This window comes from Bombus pascuorum, chromosome 3, assembly GCF_905332965.1.
Source record: "Bombus pascuorum chromosome 3, iyBomPasc1.1, whole genome shotgun sequence".
Taxonomy (NCBI): Eukaryota; Metazoa; Arthropoda; class Insecta; order Hymenoptera; family Apidae; genus Bombus; species Bombus pascuorum.
In genome coordinates this window covers 5,412,992-5,431,498 of record NC_083490.1, presented here as the reverse complement: position 1 = coordinate 5,431,498, position 18,507 = coordinate 5,412,992, and the positions used below count along the sequence as shown (strand labels likewise).

General features: G+C 38.1%; 1 protein-coding gene across 5 annotated transcripts in view; it reads left to right on the top strand.

Annotated features, from left to right (window-relative positions):
* Positions 1-18,507, top strand: part of LOC132905110 (protein sickie) — a 192,660-nt gene that overhangs the window by 46,534 nt on the left and 127,619 nt on the right. For 4 of the 5 annotated variants that reach the window (XM_060956079.1, XM_060956076.1, XM_060956077.1 and 1 more), the window contains 2 exons: positions 940-1,057; positions 1,345-1,397. In XM_060956079.1, the coding sequence (XP_060812062.1) occupies positions 940-1,057; positions 1,345-1,397 (171 nt within the window). Of the gene's footprint in view, positions 1-939; positions 1,058-1,344; positions 1,398-7,889; positions 9,500-18,507 lie in introns of those variants that run through there. The other variant, XM_060956081.1, reaches the window with a different exon arrangement.

The window sequence follows — 18,507 nt, the reverse complement described above, 5'->3', positions numbered from 1 at the left end:
TAGAGGAATTTTATAGAAGTTTCATGGGGGAAATTTAATTTTACGTTTAATTGGCCATTCATCGCTTTTACGATATCTTACGAACGGAATTAGGTTCTTTGTCTTAGTGAATTACGGTTCCCTATGTAATCGATGTTTTAATTACTTTTCGCTGATAACTTCGGTACGTGATAAATGATCTTCGTAGCTTTGCATTTTGTAGCTTTTTATTATGCGCAGCAATTGTGCGAGCGATGTAATCGATTGGAATTCCGATTTCATGAAATTCAACGAAATCAATTATCATTAAGTACGCAGAGGTTGATTTAATCGTAATGTCTCTGATAGACAGAACGCACCTGCAGCTCAAACGCGTTGCTCGTAAAGTATCGCTCTGTAAGCAGAACGATAAAACTATGCATAGCTTGCAAACAGGGGGCCGTATACATACTTGGATAGGCTTTGCGTGCACCGCAGTTAATAAACGTAAGTGTGCGCCTACATGGTTGCAATAGGCAAGAGATAACGTTTCTATATCGGCTGACGTGCGAACGCGTGATTAGAATACGAATGAAAATATCGTGCTCCTTTTGATGATGATGACGAAAATCTATGGACGCTTCACGGACGGACCGTCCAATTTTGACGTCAGATTCATATCACTGTGCTATAAATTCGATTTATAATATAGCAGATGCGTTATTGCATTATTTAACATATCCTTATTCGCTAGAAATTATTTTCAAATTTTATTTTCGTTTTTCTGTTAAGCGATCAGTGTAATCCGCATACGCGTCCAGTACGTAATCTCTATAGTTTTTATTGAAATTCTATAAATACGTATATTAATTGGCGCAAAATTTATTTTGATTTGTAGAAACGAGATTGTATCAGACATTGAATTAACTTGTTAAATTTAAAAACACCATATCAAATTAACGTAAACTATTTTTTGTGCAGATCTATACCGACTGGGCGAATTACTATTTGGAGAGAGGTGGATGCAAGAGAAGGGTGACAGATCTTCAGTCGGACCTTTGTGACGGTGTTCTTCTAGCTGACCTAGTTGAAGCAGTCAGTAAGTGAATTTCACTATTACATTGATAACCGTACATTTGGAAGTCAATGAGATTGGTGCCAATAATAAAGTGGCAAGTAACAGTACTCAATGGCCGAATCGTTTATGGTATTGGACAGTTACCCATAACACATAAATCGTCAGTAAAGTCGTTAGTTCGTGGGGTAACGTGGTCACGTGCTATACGCGAACACCATATGTGATGTACCTCGATAAATTCACGATTTGCTGCCCGTTAACCAGTAGAGGACATCTTTGCATTAATTATCGTATATTTCTCGTTGCAGCCAATCAAAAGGTGATTGACGTAAATAGAAAGCCGAGGAACGCTCAACAAATGGTAAGCTTCTTTTTAAAAAATTTTGCGCGTCTACAGTTCTAGACTATTATACAGTGGCTATGAAACATTGATACGTCATTGGAATTATCGTGTTGCCTTTATATAAAAATTGATTAGATCCAAGTAAACAAAATTTCGTGCCGTTTAATGGTACTTTGATATGATTACACAAATTTGATACTGTGGAAATGAAATGTAGATCCTGATAAAAAAAGAAACACTTCATTGGAAAATAAAAGTATGTGTCAATATTTTTTTGTAGCTATCGTAGATTGGGCTCATAATTAATTACTGGAGAAATGTGAACCAATTTCTGTGTACTCTGGGGGCATTAATATTACTCAAAATAACGCGTAATAATTCCTAAGATTGGTAACGTTTATCCGCTTATCGGCGGACGTTAAAGTATTATTTTTGAAATATTTCATACGTAGAAGGAAAGTACAAAAACTTTAGCGTGAAGCGAATGAGACTCGATCACCACAGCATGCAGACGTTTACGACTTGTCTTTTAAAAATAGAAAGCCTATAACTGCATTCGGGGTACATAGATAAAATCTGGACGAATGTGCCACTCATCTGCAGTTGCGCCATAGAAACATAAAATATTAATTCTAGTTGTAAAGAAAAGAAAGATTTCTATATTATATTTTCATTTCGTAATACGTTTTTTTGAATGTTGTATTCTTTAAATTTGCTTCGATATTATCATTTATTCGACCGAATGAATTTGTTATTTTCATTGTGAGAAATCTGAGAAAAGTCGCTATGGTCTCAGACAATTTTTGATACTTTATAAAGTAACCCAATTTTTCTATAATATAAAGCATCGCAGAATATTTTAAACGATTTGAATTCGATCAAAAACTACGTGCACTATGTTTCACGACAAGAATACACGATTACCTTATCGAGTCAAAAGCCTATTAGAAACGTTGTTGTGATCTTCTTAGTCAGATTGGTTACTCGTTGCATCTTGGATCTCGCTACTTTTCAATTCTAATGTCGAAGCCACAGCGAAAGGACTGAGGGAAAGATCGGAGAAATGTGAATGGACAGACGAAGTGAGTACAGACGAGCATTTTATGAATCCCAACTACATCTCGGTGAAAACAAGCTGCGTCACATCCGGATAGATCGACGAAGTCGAGTTACACTTTGCGAGATAATGCCTCGTCGTGTTTTCTATTTGCATAATCTCGATAGAATGCGGTGCAGATCGAAGATGACCGAAGATAACATTTGTAATGTAAAGTAGCAACTACGTATCTCGAAAAAGGTTGAATATTTCTAATAATCCGATTTGTGGCAAATTACGTTTACAAATTATAATTTCTTCAATGTGAAGACAAAAGCAAAAGTGTTAGAATGGAAGATTTACGTTCATGGTAATTCGGTTTAATTAAATATTTTAGCAACAAGTTTATTTTATATCCTGCTTAAATCGGAGATTTTATGCTTGATACTTTCACGTTTAATATCATCGTTTAACGTCTGAGTACACTGTTCTTGGTAAATGTACAATAGACGAAAATTACATAAATTAATATACTAACTCGGTTGGTCTTTAATTCTAACGAGGCCATTTCCCATTTTCATAACCAGAGTCAATGGTTCGTTGTAGCTTGGTATCTTAAATGGCTCATTGTCAGCCGGAGTCAGCTGCGTTTAAACATCTCGTGTAGTTTCGCGATTTTAATGGATTTTATTTCTAACAAGCAGTACTTGTCCTGCGACAATAGAAAGAGGAATAATCTTCGCGATGTAATTACATAATAATAGTTATATCCGCGTAGGTGTGTAGGCGTAATAGGTAATGCCTGTGACTGTGTCCAATCTGTAATTAGTACGTGATCTTCGCTGTACGATATAACAAGTGATTTAAGTAATACGAAACTTAAAAAGCATCAAATTATTTATATCTTACTATAGTCGCAAATATTTGTAAAAAACTTTTAATATACAACTATACGTCTACCTATACTTTTTGACGCACTTCTCACCAAAGATATAGATAGCTTCTATCAGAAAATGCGAAGAGCTAAATATTGGAAAATTTAATTTGTTTCGGTCAGTACGTGTTTCGCCTGCCGATAGTGTTAAAAATTGTCTTTACAGAGTTTAGGAAGTTGTTCGATGTTCAACATATTACTTAGTCCTTCGATGACCTAGTAAAGTTACAGCAAAGTTACTTTAAACGTCTTAGAATAGAGCTCTCGGGTAATCTCTTTAAAACTTTTTCAATGTTCATGCCAACATGACGTCTAGCCTAAATATTCATAAATAGCATCTACCTCAGCAGACGTTTGCTTGGAAACTTAATTAAAAGAGGATCATTTGCCCAAATCATTCCAATTATCGATGCTATTTAAAAATATTATTAACAAAGAAAACTTCAATTGATTCATTGCCACTAATATTTTACGAATTACATTTTGGGAATTTTCCGAAAATTCTGCTACCCTTTGCTATACTAAACGAGCGCGATCCGTGGCAGACGTACGCTTTCCAATTTCGCGGTGTCGAGGGTGGACGAAGGAAAGAAGAAGGGCTCCGGTCTATAATTAAAGCAACGAGGTTGCGTCTGTGCTCGGTGCCACGCGGCTATACGTGTACACACGAAAACGTGCCCAAATGTAACGCGTATACGCGTTGAGGTATATGGACGGCAAAGCGCGAAACCCGAATCACGTGTTTTTCTTCAAGGTTCGCTCACGCAGCACGCGACTCACAGCACGTCATTTTACAGGCCACAGTAACTCCTGCGACACGTCCCACTCGTAAACCAAAGGGAACGCGTACTTTCTAAGCTTTTTCCACGATAAACAGGAAACCGTTGATTGCTTCAAAACCTATGTTCTAGTTTGTCAGTTAAACTTTGCGTGTCTCGCCAAATCATTGTTCCAAATTTAAACTATCCTCGTTAAAAGAGGATTACTCCACGGTGCTTCGTTACATCGATATAGTTATCATAGACATTCTAATTCCCGAATAATATAATCTATTTTTCTTTTTATATTTTGTAACATTTTCGATACAAGATATTCGTAAAAGTATAATAAATTTTATATGGCATATTTATAAGAGAGTAATATTATAAGATTTTTTGATAGTGTTTATATCTAAGGAAATTACATCACTGGTTCTTGTCACTTTTCAATATAAATTTAAAACAAACCGTACACAGACCTAATATTGTCCAAGGCAGGGCTCTTATCACGAAGGATAAACACGATATACAAATAGGGAAACTTTGATAAATAATGGGATCGGTGTTTTTAAAAAGGAAAGAGCGAATTTCTTTTTTTTCAAGAAGTTATTGTTTCCTTTTTGTCGCAAGATTAGTCAAGTGAAAGAGGTTGGTGTTGTTTTTAAAAGAGTCATCGACCAAACCGGAATCGGTGGCTAGCATCGCATCTCTGACCATCCGAGCCGGTCCATCGAGATCTATTTCTATTTCACGGAGAGTCCACTCCCGTGAGTGTGAGTCATTCGGCGTATACGTTATTAGTCAACCAGCCGTCTTTTAACGATACCGCGCTAATAAATTATAAATATAAGCAACGCTTTAGAAATAAATAAATGGATTACGTTACGGTAGCTGTGAGAAAATTTTATTAGAGAAGCGCGGCTCCGCTTTGATAGCCATAAAAATATCACGTTTTACAAGCTTGCGTTAACTACGGTAATTGATAATTAAAGTCTTCTGCTTCTTTATATCGTTCATCGTATTTTTCTCCTGAGGAACGTGTTAGCCATTTACGACAGGATTCTGAGCAAGCTTAACAAAGACTGGTTCGATCATGAACGTTCTAAGAAAGTAATACGAAAGTTTATTGCATGAAAGTTTATAGAATATGGTTATTTGAAACAAACCTTTTCTATAAAATCTATATAATTGAAACGGTAAATATTTGGTACGCAACGATATAAATTGTTGAAGAATTATAGTGATAATACACGATACGACATTACTACCAAAATACTAATTAATTTTACGAACAGCATACATATAGATCAAAGATAATTTGATAAACGTCATTTCGTAAATATTTGATGTAATAGTTAATCGAATAGTTTTGTTACGAAAGAATATGGACAAAAACCACGTCCAAGTGCAAATATACTTACTCAATCGCCCGTATGTCCTTGTCTAGCAAGTCAACGAAAATGCTCGCCACAGGTGTCCCAGATATAGACGCGATATTTACACGGCAGGTTGGAAGAGAGACCGAGAGAACAGCAGGGAAACATGGGTGTGGTTTCCTGGGAAAAAATTTTGGTTGGAAATGGTTCTTCCTCTTCCTTTGGAAATAAAATAATTTACGGTGCAACGTTCAAACAAATTTTCACTCGCAATTATATTCTTCGTGAAATAGTTTAGACTTGAACAACATTCAATTGTTTTTCGTTCCTATTTACTTTCCGGTCAATTATTACTAGTCTTAGTGTTCGCATACGGAATATATTGATAGTATGTGGCTAGCTAATCATTACAAAGGAACGTGGGAATGAGAAAAATGTGAAGAAGAACTAGACATTGCACCCACACAACATGCAATTTCCAACTATCCTTTTCGTCATCTTTCTCGGCTATAATTCTATCTTCTGTCCTTTGGTTAATTAGTGTCCAGCAGAGCAAGATTCCTCTTTGTAAGTGCTCATCTGTCAGTTTCTATTGGTTGTCACGCGAACCTCTACAAATTTTCTTTGTCTACAAATTAAAACTTCTTCGGTCATAATTCCTATGCAGTTTTACTTAGTGCTTGAACAAATAGCAATAAAGATGAAACGTCCAGTTTTCGCAAGAAAACTCTCACGTGCTGATCAAATATTTCGCGATAAGATACGCTTGGTATTTCGTAATGTTTTCTAGGGCGTTGAACGCAACTTCGAGATATAAAAAATATCAAAGTGGGACAGATATGTGCAGACCCTTGCAGTTAACAGATAAATCAGTTGTAATTGGTAACGCTGACTGTGATATTAATCGAATATATTTGATTGTCATCAAACTTTGAATCCTTATTGAGAAGTTTTCCTGGTGCCGCAAAATACGAACCCTCGTAAATAAAATAAGCGACGTCGAAGCTAGTTTCTGGCAACTCATACAAAATGCACGCAGGGTAGAAAACGCGTTGACCGCTCTTGGCTCACGAATTTCCATCCAATTTACTTGGTTATTGTGTGTCGTAGGAGTTACTCCTTACAGGATACGGTCCGAGGGGGTGGTCCTGTTTTCCTATGCTCTCTTTTTCCCACGAAAGTACAACATCAAATTAGGGAATATTTCAGAACTTCACAATGTAGTTGCATATCGAGTAAAATGGGAACCTCATTGGCTTTCCAAATTGCCTGTGTATTATACTGCAATCCTTACGAATAAACGTAAACTAGTTTTCGGAATTCATGATAATTTTCGAATAAAGAGAACAGCAAAATATTGCCAGAGCCATTTTGCACAATTGAACTATTACTGTTAGTAAAATCTTACAGCAACAAATTTGATAATAACGGCAATAAATTTGATAAATGTCTACAAGTAAATTCGATAAATTACGAGACAACCGATTTTCCTGTTCGACGTGAAGTTGTAAAATCGTATAACGTAAGATGTAAAGGTCAGAAATTGTACGTTGTAAACTGTACGACGGAAATCTACGCTCCAAAACTCGTCACTTGTCGATTCGCTATTACCATTTAACAAAGTGTTGTGCAAGAGGGTCGAAGTATTGCGCTTCATCGGATCGAAAATGTCTTCTACCCTTCATAAAGGCTATATATATATAGGGAAGCTTCTATCGAAACCCATGTCGAGAAAGCTTTGGAAACGCGCGAAGTAATCGAACCTTTCATCGGCAAGGACTGCAGTTACCGTAGCAAATTGCAAATACCGTGGAAGATCTCGATGATAAAAAAGGTAAAGAGGGATAAGACCTCAAAAGTTTCGGCTCGTTATTTTTATGGCAAACTGCTTCATCGCGGTACGAACTGACCCCACGTTACGAGCACCGGCCACGTGGATACCTGCTTTTAAGGCTCGTATACGCAACCAGCTACTACTTCACTCCCACTACCTGCTTATTTCTACTTCCCACTTTTATTCGCCGTCTCCTTCTTTCTCCGTATACTGCTAACATACACTCTTCCATCTCCCAACCCGACCAATTGCGGTGTAGCTTACCTCTACCTCGTGTCTGCGTTCTCTGTCTCTTGTCGGTTAGTGTCTCACGAGTGATCCGGTAGCGTGGATGCTGTGCCGATCGCGCTGGAAACTTTGCGTCGTGCCGGGAAACACATACGAGATATGTATCTTTGAGAAAGTTATACAGAATGTAATAAAATAATATCGTCAGTTTTAACAGGCATACATTGTCCGAATTGAGTTTCATGTAACTGGTATTCCCTCTTTTTTTTTTTATATTTCATAATAAGTTTTACAGTGAGTGATTTTTGAACGTCGGTTAGTTGGAAAATTATCGATATTTTCTTATGTGTTACTCGTCGTTAACGTTTAAGAAGGACTACCGTTGTAAAAATGTTAGACGGCGACAAATTTGGAAATTTGATAGTGCTTGTTCGATGCTGTATTTTTGCAAGATATAGAGAATTAATGGTAATAGCAAGAGCAAATAGTAAAAGCAAATAGTAAAAATACATTCGGACTCGGCTACTGGATGCGTTATATCTGTGGCCTCTATCTATCATCAAGTAGTACTCGACGAGTGGTGGTCTGTTAGTACGGATGCTGCAACAGTTTCCCGAGTTATATTTTCGCGCCAGTGTCGGTAAACACGAGATATCGTACGAGAGTGTTCCTGAAGTTTCAGAATTGAATGAAACAGCGCAGTAGAGACACGAGTAAAATCGAATATCCTGTAAATTAAATACTCGAATTAACCACGAAGAATTAAAAAGAAGGGATCAGTTGAAGTGAAAATTTATGTCACGAGATTCTAAATATCGTTGGATTTAAAAAAAGAAAAATAGCATCTGGATGCGTTTTCGTTGGATGGATATTTCGTTTCACGTTACAACTCCAATTTTTCAGCGTTGCGCGAGATAAATGAAACTCGCTGGAGGAAGACGTAGGTCAAATGGAAAAGGATGGACCTTGGATTTTTGTAATCCTCGTAACGTGAATGGTATTACGTTTTATGTTCGCGATAAAATTTTCAGCCCTTGCTGAAACGACGTTGACAAATGGAGCCATTTCACTCGATACTAGAAAAGATGGTTCGGGAAGGAAGCACAAGAACGAGGAAGATTTGATACTCAAGCTCGTAACGCCTTAACGCAGTAACATAAAGACGATTCGATCAAAATGAAATATCAAAGAATCGTCAGAAGACGAAAAACGTGACGAGGATGAGAAACGATGGGAGATCGCACGAAATGTATAATCGAGGGTGCGCGATATTTAGTACGGTGTGCATGGTGTAAAGGATACTTTGAAAACGATACGACGATCAATCGTCCTGTTTCTCGTGACGCGGGTTGGTTCGCGTTGGCTTGCCACCTTATTCGATCTCTCGACGAGGAACTCTCTTTAAGGGACCACGGTTCCAGTGTCCCAGAACAAAGAGAGGTTATTGCTATAAAAGAGAAAGAGAGAAGGAAGCAAAACGTCCGAGAATCTCCTTAAGAAGGTTTATAAATAGGCATGGCCAGTCGAAGCGATATTTTCGCTCTCTCGGTGAAGCGACAATGAATTGGTCACGACCACTGTGACGATAAATGCCCTTCGTGGCTACTCCTTAACAAGATTCGCTGCAAACTACGAACGAAATAACGATTTTCGATGTACAACGTAGAAATCGAAGCCTGTGGTTGCGAAAGAGCGTGTTGAAATTTCTTATTATTTTGAGTCGAACGTAGTTCGCGGAGAAATCCGTTGCGATTGTTTTGACAGTGTGCGTTCGTAAATTCTTAAACTGTTGTCGTTCGCGAATTATACAACGGTGATTCAAGAACAGCTTCAGTGGATCGAAATAGACTTTGATCTTCGTAAGTGTTTTTATTGTCGCCACGATGAATATCTGGAATCTGAAAAAGTTTGACGTACGAATGGAGCACGATAAAGAGTTCTTTGACGTTAACAGGTAAATTTTTTCTTAGTTTCGATATTTAAATTACCGAATAAATAGCAATAGCGCTGCAAGGAAATAAGCTTCTATTACTTAGGATGTTAGGTAAAATAGAATTACGCTATGGCGAATAACATATTTGCCGTGGACGATAATGACGATTCTTAACGAAGTTGCCCATTTCTGCCTCGACCTTAGGCAGATCTGACACGATCACATGTGCAGCGGTCGAACGACAAGAAAGTGCTTGCTCCGCGTCATTGAGCTGGTCGTACAATTTTAATTCCACTGGTAATAGAAATAATTAGCGTCGTCAAGACTGTAATTTCAATTTAAATCTCTATGCCACATACCGAGAGTAAGACTCGAGTAAGAGAGACCTGGGATTTCGAGGCAAACGAAATAATACGAAATAAGTGGGTCGCTTTTAATCTTCGCGCAGCTTTACTCTGCTCTTTGCAATTCAACTAGAAACGTTATCATTTTTATTAATTTAAATAAATGTTCCTTTGTTGCTAATCCTTGAAACTTTCGAATTCGGCTATTGAAATGCACTGCAGAATTTATAAATTATTAAGAGTTTATTTGATGAATAAGCTGTTCGTCTTATTACACGTGTTCGTTAAATGTTTGCCATCGCGTTTGAGATTTATTCGAAGAATGTCGAAGCTACATTATGCGACGTTAGTATTTAATCGCCGACAGTAAACATACGAACGATCGGTATTTCTGTACCATCGAGTCGCTGCTTAAAATGAACGTAAAATAAATTACATAACCGCAGCGAGTGTCGCACAGGTCGCTCGTCCGTGTGCAGATTAATCTGCGTGTTCGTGCTTCTCGTCGAAAGATTGGCATACCTATTGCACTTATACGATCTTACGTAAGTGATCCTACTTCCGTCGTTCCAAGGACTTAATGATACATAAGGATCGCCTGGGATCGGAAGAAATAATATTTTTAAATGGAATGAAAAAAAAAAAAAAGAAAAATTATATCGTTATATATAACGACAGGGTATATAACTATCCTTATGCAGCATTAAATTCTTGGAAGGATGGAAGTAGGGTCGCTATAATAAGTGATAGAACTTTCAACGAAAGAGTTTACAACTCGACGTAAACTTGGAACGATAAGTCTACTTACTGTAAAAGTCAGGAACGAAAAGTCCCCAATTTCTTGAACGCTTGTAAGACAAGGAACCGGAAAGATACGGAAGAGACATTAACAGATTTATTACTTGGTAGCCTCGTTATTCGTATGAAAAAAATCTTAACGTGATCGTGATTATTTTGTAATAGTTACAAAAAGATGCAACAAAAAAAAAGGCGGGATAGAAAAGGAAAAGAAGGTTAGGACCAGCATCGATGAACAAGGCGTCAACTTTTACTCGGTTAAGCTGCGGTTTTACTTTTTACGTTGCAACAACAACGGCCTTCAGAAACGCCGGTCGCGTTGAAACGAATTCCAGCGCTTCCGGTATTCTTGGGCGGGAAACGTTCACGCTACGAAGCGAACGACACAGCGGTTTCGAGCTGTCTGAAACACAGTCACGTTTCTTTAGATCAGCTCTTTCGAAACGATTGTATTGTATGTACACACGTATTATTCCCGTGCCTCCGAATATTCACATAACCACAAATACGCACAAGCTCGTGCATATTCCTATTTAATTTTCACATCAGTATATGTGTCAACGTATAAGATGAAATATGATAGGATTTTAGAAGGTGCATTCATTACTTGGGCGTTTTACGCGGATGCTTGTTTTCCAGGTAAAATGTACGATAACCCCGTACATATAAGCGAACATATCTGGTTTCTGGTATGTATCTACGGTTATTACGAACGTGCCAGAAGAGCAATTCTGTACGACGATTATTCGAAATAACAGCGTAAATGCAAATGAGAATAACTTGCACGTTAAATGATATTCGGCGTATTTCAATTTATAGTATTATTAGAGTGCTATGCGCAGTGTATCTAATGACGTTATGCAGATATAATCTTTATCCTCTCGGGACTTGTTTCAACGTCATAAAAATTATGACAGACAATTCGACTAGACATATCTTTAGTTGCACATTCCGTGAAATGAGGATAAAATTAACGCCCGTTCTTTCGATCATTCTCGACCGAATCGCGTTTCTCTATCGTTGGAAAATTTCTTAAATTTTTCGACAGATAGGAAAGAACCGTTATCGATATGATCTTTTTGATGAAAGCCCTCAATTCGGTTGAAACGAAAGCGAATTTGAGGCATAAAAAATTGCAGGATCGCAGCAAGATTGAAGTGTAGAAATTGTGTAAAACCAGTGTTTTAATTTAATTAATTATTCCCAAGCGTAAATTGAACGGTATAATAAAAACGAAGTTAACGACGAGTACGACGAGATACTTTTTATAGCAGCAGTCGCGGCAAAGAATAAAAGGGTAAAATCAACGAAAGCACGGTTAAATGTTATTCACCACGCATTATTTCTACAGGTTGAACATTTTCATGGGTGGCGGAATCGCGAAGCGCAGCCAGCTTTTAACGCGTTTGTGTTGGCCTGTGAGCGCGATGCAATTTCATTGAAATTTGTTGGATAGGTCGGTTGCAAATTTTTCGTCAGACCGGGGCCGCGGGGCAATCGTGGACAGAAACGAAACTCGAGTGCAATTAGTCAGACTATGGCTCATCGACTCGCGGTATTTTACACAGGTGTGCACGTACGCGGAATTGCGGCGGCCGCGTGCATCGATGCATGATCGTCGAATCGCTCCTCTTTCTCTCCTATCTGTATTTTCAACGAAAAGCAACTCTTGCATTCGTGTTACCAACGAATTAGTATCTCGTTAACACGGCATCCCGTGTTCGCGTCGTTGTGTCCTTGCGCCTCCTACGTGCATGTATTGTTTGCGCTCGTTACATTTATACGGAAACCTGGAAAAATATCGTACGAAATTACCGCTATCTCGTTGAAATATCGCTTTAATATGGCTAACGTAACAGCTAACGCGGGAGAAATAACGAAACTCGCAGCTTTCGAATAATTGTTGCAACAAATATTATATATTATATGTTGCAACCAATATTATTTAATGAATATTTTTTAGCCATATATCTATCTAGAGCGCACGTAGGCTACGCTGCTCGATTGAATCTTTCTCGTTAAAGAAATTTCTCCTAGATGTATCGATCAGTTATTTAAAAAGGAATTAAACTCCTGTGAGTTCATCTACTGATAATTATAGGTGAATTAGTAATTGTAGGTAAGATATACACAGATATTTCTGTGTTTTCTCGTAAACTTCTTTAAAAAGTGATACAGCGTTTGTGAAATAAGAATTGGAGCATGCACTTTGTTATTAGGTTTTCGTGAGACTAAACGAAGCATAACAGCGGCACCTTGTTAAGAAACAGAACATAAAGTAAAGTTCTCGAAGAATCGTGCAAATAGACGTAGACAATGACTTTACAGCGTGTTTGTACGCGTTAAACAGCCATGGCTTCGTCATATTGTACAAAAATCCGGTGTCGCCTAGTAACAATGCTCACGCGTGCTTTTTACGTGCATTGTTGTCGACACGCGTTGAAAGCGCGCTAGGAAAAACGCTGTGACGTCGTTGACGAATGAGGAAGAAAGGCTGTAAAGCCCTGTGACGGGAAATGCGAACGAAAAAAAGAAAGAGAATAGGAGAGAACGAAGCGGCGCCGGAACACTTCGCGTCTGCTGCATCGAATGCGTACGAGCATTTTAAACCTCAATAAAAGTCAGAGGAAAACGCGTCTCGATCGCGATACGTGTAACATTGTTTCGCTATATGAATCGCAAAGTGTAACAATAGTACCAGTCCAAACGGAAAACGTTTGATTGCTACCTTCGCTATATTTCAAGTTTGAAAAATAAGATTCTGAAATCCTTGAAAACTTATCACATTTTTATCATATCATCTTCATCGATATTAAATTATGTCATCGTTATTAGACGGGATAAATTTCTAAATTTCGTTTGTTTAATGAAAAAGTTAACATTGTATAAAGAATGACAAATCCTTTTATTGCGGTCGTTACTAAAGGGTTAAAATCCTCGAAGAACAGCAGGAGGGCGTTTACCAGACTTTCTTGAACTTGGTCACAGACGTAATAAAGTGACGAAGTTACGATCTTCGCCATACTCTTTAAGCCAACTGTCGTAGGGGTGGCGGCATACTTAAATGGCTGGAAGCTTAAGGCGTTAATAGTTGCGTACGAAGAAATATTTCCACGTCGTCGCGCAGCAACGTTGCTCAGATACGTATCGTCCATCGCTATTATTCATACAGTATATCAGATCTCTTTGCTATTACGTATACATATATGTACATACGTCTGTTCCGTCTCGAGATCTCCTTCGGTCCCGTTCTCTTCGTGTCGCTCTTAACGATCCAACCAATCAATCGAGATTCCGCATAATCGTTGGCTACATTGCGTATGCATCCCCATTTTCGGTCCCGTTACGCTCCTCTTCCCATCTTTCGTTCTTTCTTCGTTCTTCTCCTTTCTCGCCTCTCTCTTTCTCTCTCTTTCTCTGTCTCTCTCTTTGTAATTTTACTGGGCGGACGCTGAAATTCACACGAGAAGCCAGCCAACGAGAGAAAAAAGAATTCCTGCGCCGCGTAAGCCAGTTCGTAAAGCTGCTTAATACGATCCATTAAGGTGACAAATTCCAGGAATCATAATAATTCTTTATCGTTGACAAGAAAAAAAAAAAGCATATTAAAAGGGTGGTTTTATAGCTCGTCACGAACACATCGGTACTTGCTTCTGTATACTGTCGGAAAGTTAAGTGAAAGTCCGAGTTGCGTCAGTTGAATATACAAAATTCATTGTCCTATCGGGACCAGCACGAAGTTATGATAATACACAAGTGTAATTACGTATCTCGCATAATAGTATACCCTACATGCGAATGTTACTTAAGATGGCAATCGCTGCAATAAGTGTTTAAGATATTATTTTTAAGATATCCTTTTAGCACGTTATAACTTCAGCTGGTCTCGTATCAAAGATGTAGTGAACGTATCGAATGTACTTTATGTGCTAAATACCAGAGCCATTTAGCACATGGATATTTTTCTAGAACTAATTTTAGCATTTCTTTCAAGCATTTATTTCCAACTAATTCGCCATAATGTATAATACAATGAGAGAAGTAGTACGAATGATTCAGAGATAAGTAATTCCGCTGGAAGAAACGGTGTCTATCTCGCGAAAGAAGTTTTTCGGTTTTCGTTAATGGAAATGTGAAAGTTTAATGTGTTCACGAAACGCATTGGATATGATTCAACGACCGATTGCGTAATTTCGTTGTGTGAACAATCGTCCGGGTGCTCACGGTGCGTTTGCATATCTCGCGCGAATCAAGCGGTTTCAGGTTCGTACGTATATGTGTAACCACAGAAACATTAACAGGATTGAATGATATGTGTAAATTGTGCTGACGGACGATCGAACGATTAACAATAATGTTGTTAGCGCGATGATTTCGTCATTATCGTATCGTTACCCTTGAAGGATTTCGCGTGATAAAATGCCTTGCATTCACCTTTATATTTTTATACTAAAAATATTTAAATTGATTTGTTTCGAAATTCTTATCAATATTCGCATGTTCTATAACGACGATTCAAACTTTTATTAAATATTCCTTGCTTCGAAATCGAACGGAGGTTCGAAGAATAATTTACACAGGTGTGAAAATGCAGAGTTTCATGATTTTGCAATACCCTTCCTGAAAAATTGGACGCTTTGTAATCCGCCAAGTACTGTCTGCGATCTTTTCTCAGTATCGTTCAGTACTTGCGTGGCCGCTGGCTGATCCAGGAAAACCTGATAAAGTAACGCGAGCCGTTCAAGAAGGCCCAACCGATTACGGAGCCCAAGGCGATTATTAGCTGCCGCTCGATATTCCTTTTTTTTTCGCCGCCGAGCCGCTCATTTTTTCTCGCAGATTACGCCATCACCGTTATGCACATTCCGTGAATTCCATGGGTCGTTGGGATCGTTAAACCCGTCTCTTCTCTGCCTTCGTCACCTAGATCGATTCGCTAGCCCTCGTATTCTATTCGATGACTCACATCGAGGAAACAAAGAAAGTAAATTGGTCTTTCTTTTGTCTAAGTCTAATCTAGGATACGTAGCTGTTATTACGTATCGAGTATTTATTAAGTAAGTGATACAGAGCGTTCGACCGAGATCACCATGAGCTGTGTCAAATAGAGGACATGAAAAAGCGTGTAGCTTATGACAGTGACACCTGCGGTTACAGCCTGAGAAAAATTAGCCGTAAGAAATTTAATGCAGGGCACGAGTTTCGCAAGTCTGGTTTCGCGTTGCATTACTATGTGCAACTGTTCGTATGTAAAATACTGTAACAACCACAAAGCTTGTATAAATTTAGCGTTAATGTTTGAGCATGATTAGTATCATATCTATTTGGAGAGTCCACTATTCTTCATAAATATTACAACGAACCATGAATTTTCTGTTATTATTTAATTAACATCCCGTGTTTCGATCCTGAATTGATTATACGTTCTCGCATATAAATTTGATTAAATGCTAAGTAAACAATAGTCCAAATGAACTGTGCAATCGATTCGTACTCGCTTGCTTACTGTTACCTGCCAACAGTGTTTCCTACGGTACGATTGCCAACTTGATAAGCTTAGAGCACACGGAATGAAAGTTATTCTTTGCAAATTAAGTATTTCCCACGCATAGTTACACGCATAGCATGCAACTTAGCGATATTAATGACTAAGAAAATTTCAAACAAGACAAATTTATCGTGTAATTAATGAAACAATTTCGTAGCTTGTATTTGTATCTCCATCGTTCGCTCTTAACGTCGATTTTCCTTTAATGGCACGTTTAGAAGCAGTATACCGTGGAATTTGACTTTTTTGGTAATTCGTTGAGTCGATAAGTCGTGGCAATTGTGCTCCTTGTTCGATCAATGCGATTTAAAAGCATCCTATGTAGTTACCGACGATAGTTAGCTTCTAACTAGCAGGATAATCGTTTAACATTTTCATTTCCCCTGTTGAAAAGGTCTGAATATAGGCATTGTCTCGGGAAATGGGTTAGTTAGACTTGTTAGGAATCTCCCTGTTGCTCGAATGCAACTCACGTGAAATCGTCTGGCAGGAGCTTCGAGGAAACTCAACCTGAATTCCAATTCTCTAACCTATTCAGCGAGACAACCACCGTATCGTTAGTTCCAACGTAATTATCATTCCTTCATCCATTTAATTGAATTACACGTTTCGATACCTTTATTTTAGATTTCTCTTAATTGGCAAGAGCATTCTCTTCAATCGAAGATATCGATATTCTATGATAGATATTCACGTATGTTTGGAGTTTGATAAATTGAACTTTTTTTGTAAGAAATCTGCGCAAAACTATTTTGATTCGAAAAAGTTGTAGCACTTTGTGAGTAATAGTAACGTACGAGTATAAATGTAGCGTGAAAATATTTTAAATCCTACGTACCTTAATGTGTAGCGAAATATCGTGAAATGAATTTATTATTTTCCTTGTTTTCCCCGGGTAGGGAATCAAAGCAAACGCCAACGGCAATTTTCCAAGTGGAGAGCACGAGCGTTTCAAACGACTGGGACAAGCACGCGAGAAATGTCTTTCTCCCTGATATTTGCATGTTCATATCTCTCGATATCCTTTGCCGATCACACTGTAAAATTCTGTCGCTCGAACTTTGAATTTCTGTTGTCGGCTTATGCAAATGAACGCAAGCCATCGTTTCACCGCTTAGATATTCATATAACTATTTATGAGACAATTTGTCTCGCAGAATTTCCTTTACTCCTAGAAATTGCTATATTTCCTAGCACGGTAACAGATTTATACATTAATATAAATAGTTACTCCATAAAATACTCCATGAAAGGATGTAATAAAGCTATATGTCGCAATAATACTAATTCTTGTTGTAGGTCGTTCAATAAATATAATAAAAAACTTTTTATTAACGAATATCATTGACGCAAATTCAGCGTATATAATTAACTGTCCTTTTTTTCTTTTCTTCTTTTTCGACTATCAAATGTCACACGTAAATGTCATACTGGGCTCTTTCGAATTCTTAACGTTATATAACGTTATACATATTTTTGTATACCGAATCTATCAGCGTTATACTTTCGACGTGTACAATGGATCTTTTTGTGTATTTTCTCGTAGCTACTATGCTCGCATAATTCCTTCAACAAGTGCAACTCATCGACAATTTTTCGATGACTTTGCAATAGCTCTCCCTCTCTTTCTTCTCTCTCTCTCTCTCTCTCTTTCTCTCCTCCCAATCATAGCGTACTTTCGAAGACCTGAGACAGTCAACAGTCTATTTTGCCACGTGCTAACGTACGCTCAAATCTCCGCGTGACGTCACGTATATTAATTTCTGCGGATATTTTTAAAATTATCCCCAGATCGTAGTTAATACACTAGGATGAACGTCCGATCTCCTGCGATCGATCCTTAGGCACTTTACCACACTGTCTACGGCTACGACACAGTTTGACTCACGTTTATCGTATATCACAATTGTAGTGTTTTCACTGGGTATAGCTTAGATAGCTTCGATCTTATATTTTTAGAAAAAGAGGAAATAACCACGATCGTTGTGCTGTTCGTCCGCGTTTCCTCTTCCCCTTTTTCACTTCCTTACTCTCACGGTAATTATGAAACAAGGTCTGCATGCAACAGCGACTTGAAAAAGCACATGGCCCGTGACAAGAAAAGCCGGCCTATATCCGACAGATAAATGCGATGGCTGTTTAGCACCGAGGAAAGTCCCGAAGGCACGAGCCATCTCTAAAAATAATCGGTCTATCGGCTTCTTGTGTACCACGAAGCACCGAGATTAGGGGTAGTCCCTGCGCGTCAGCCAACTTTTCTTCCGTTTATGGAGTCAATAAAACGGGAAAGTTACAACTGCCGAACTTTATAATATCGTTTTTTTACGATCTTCGAGTGA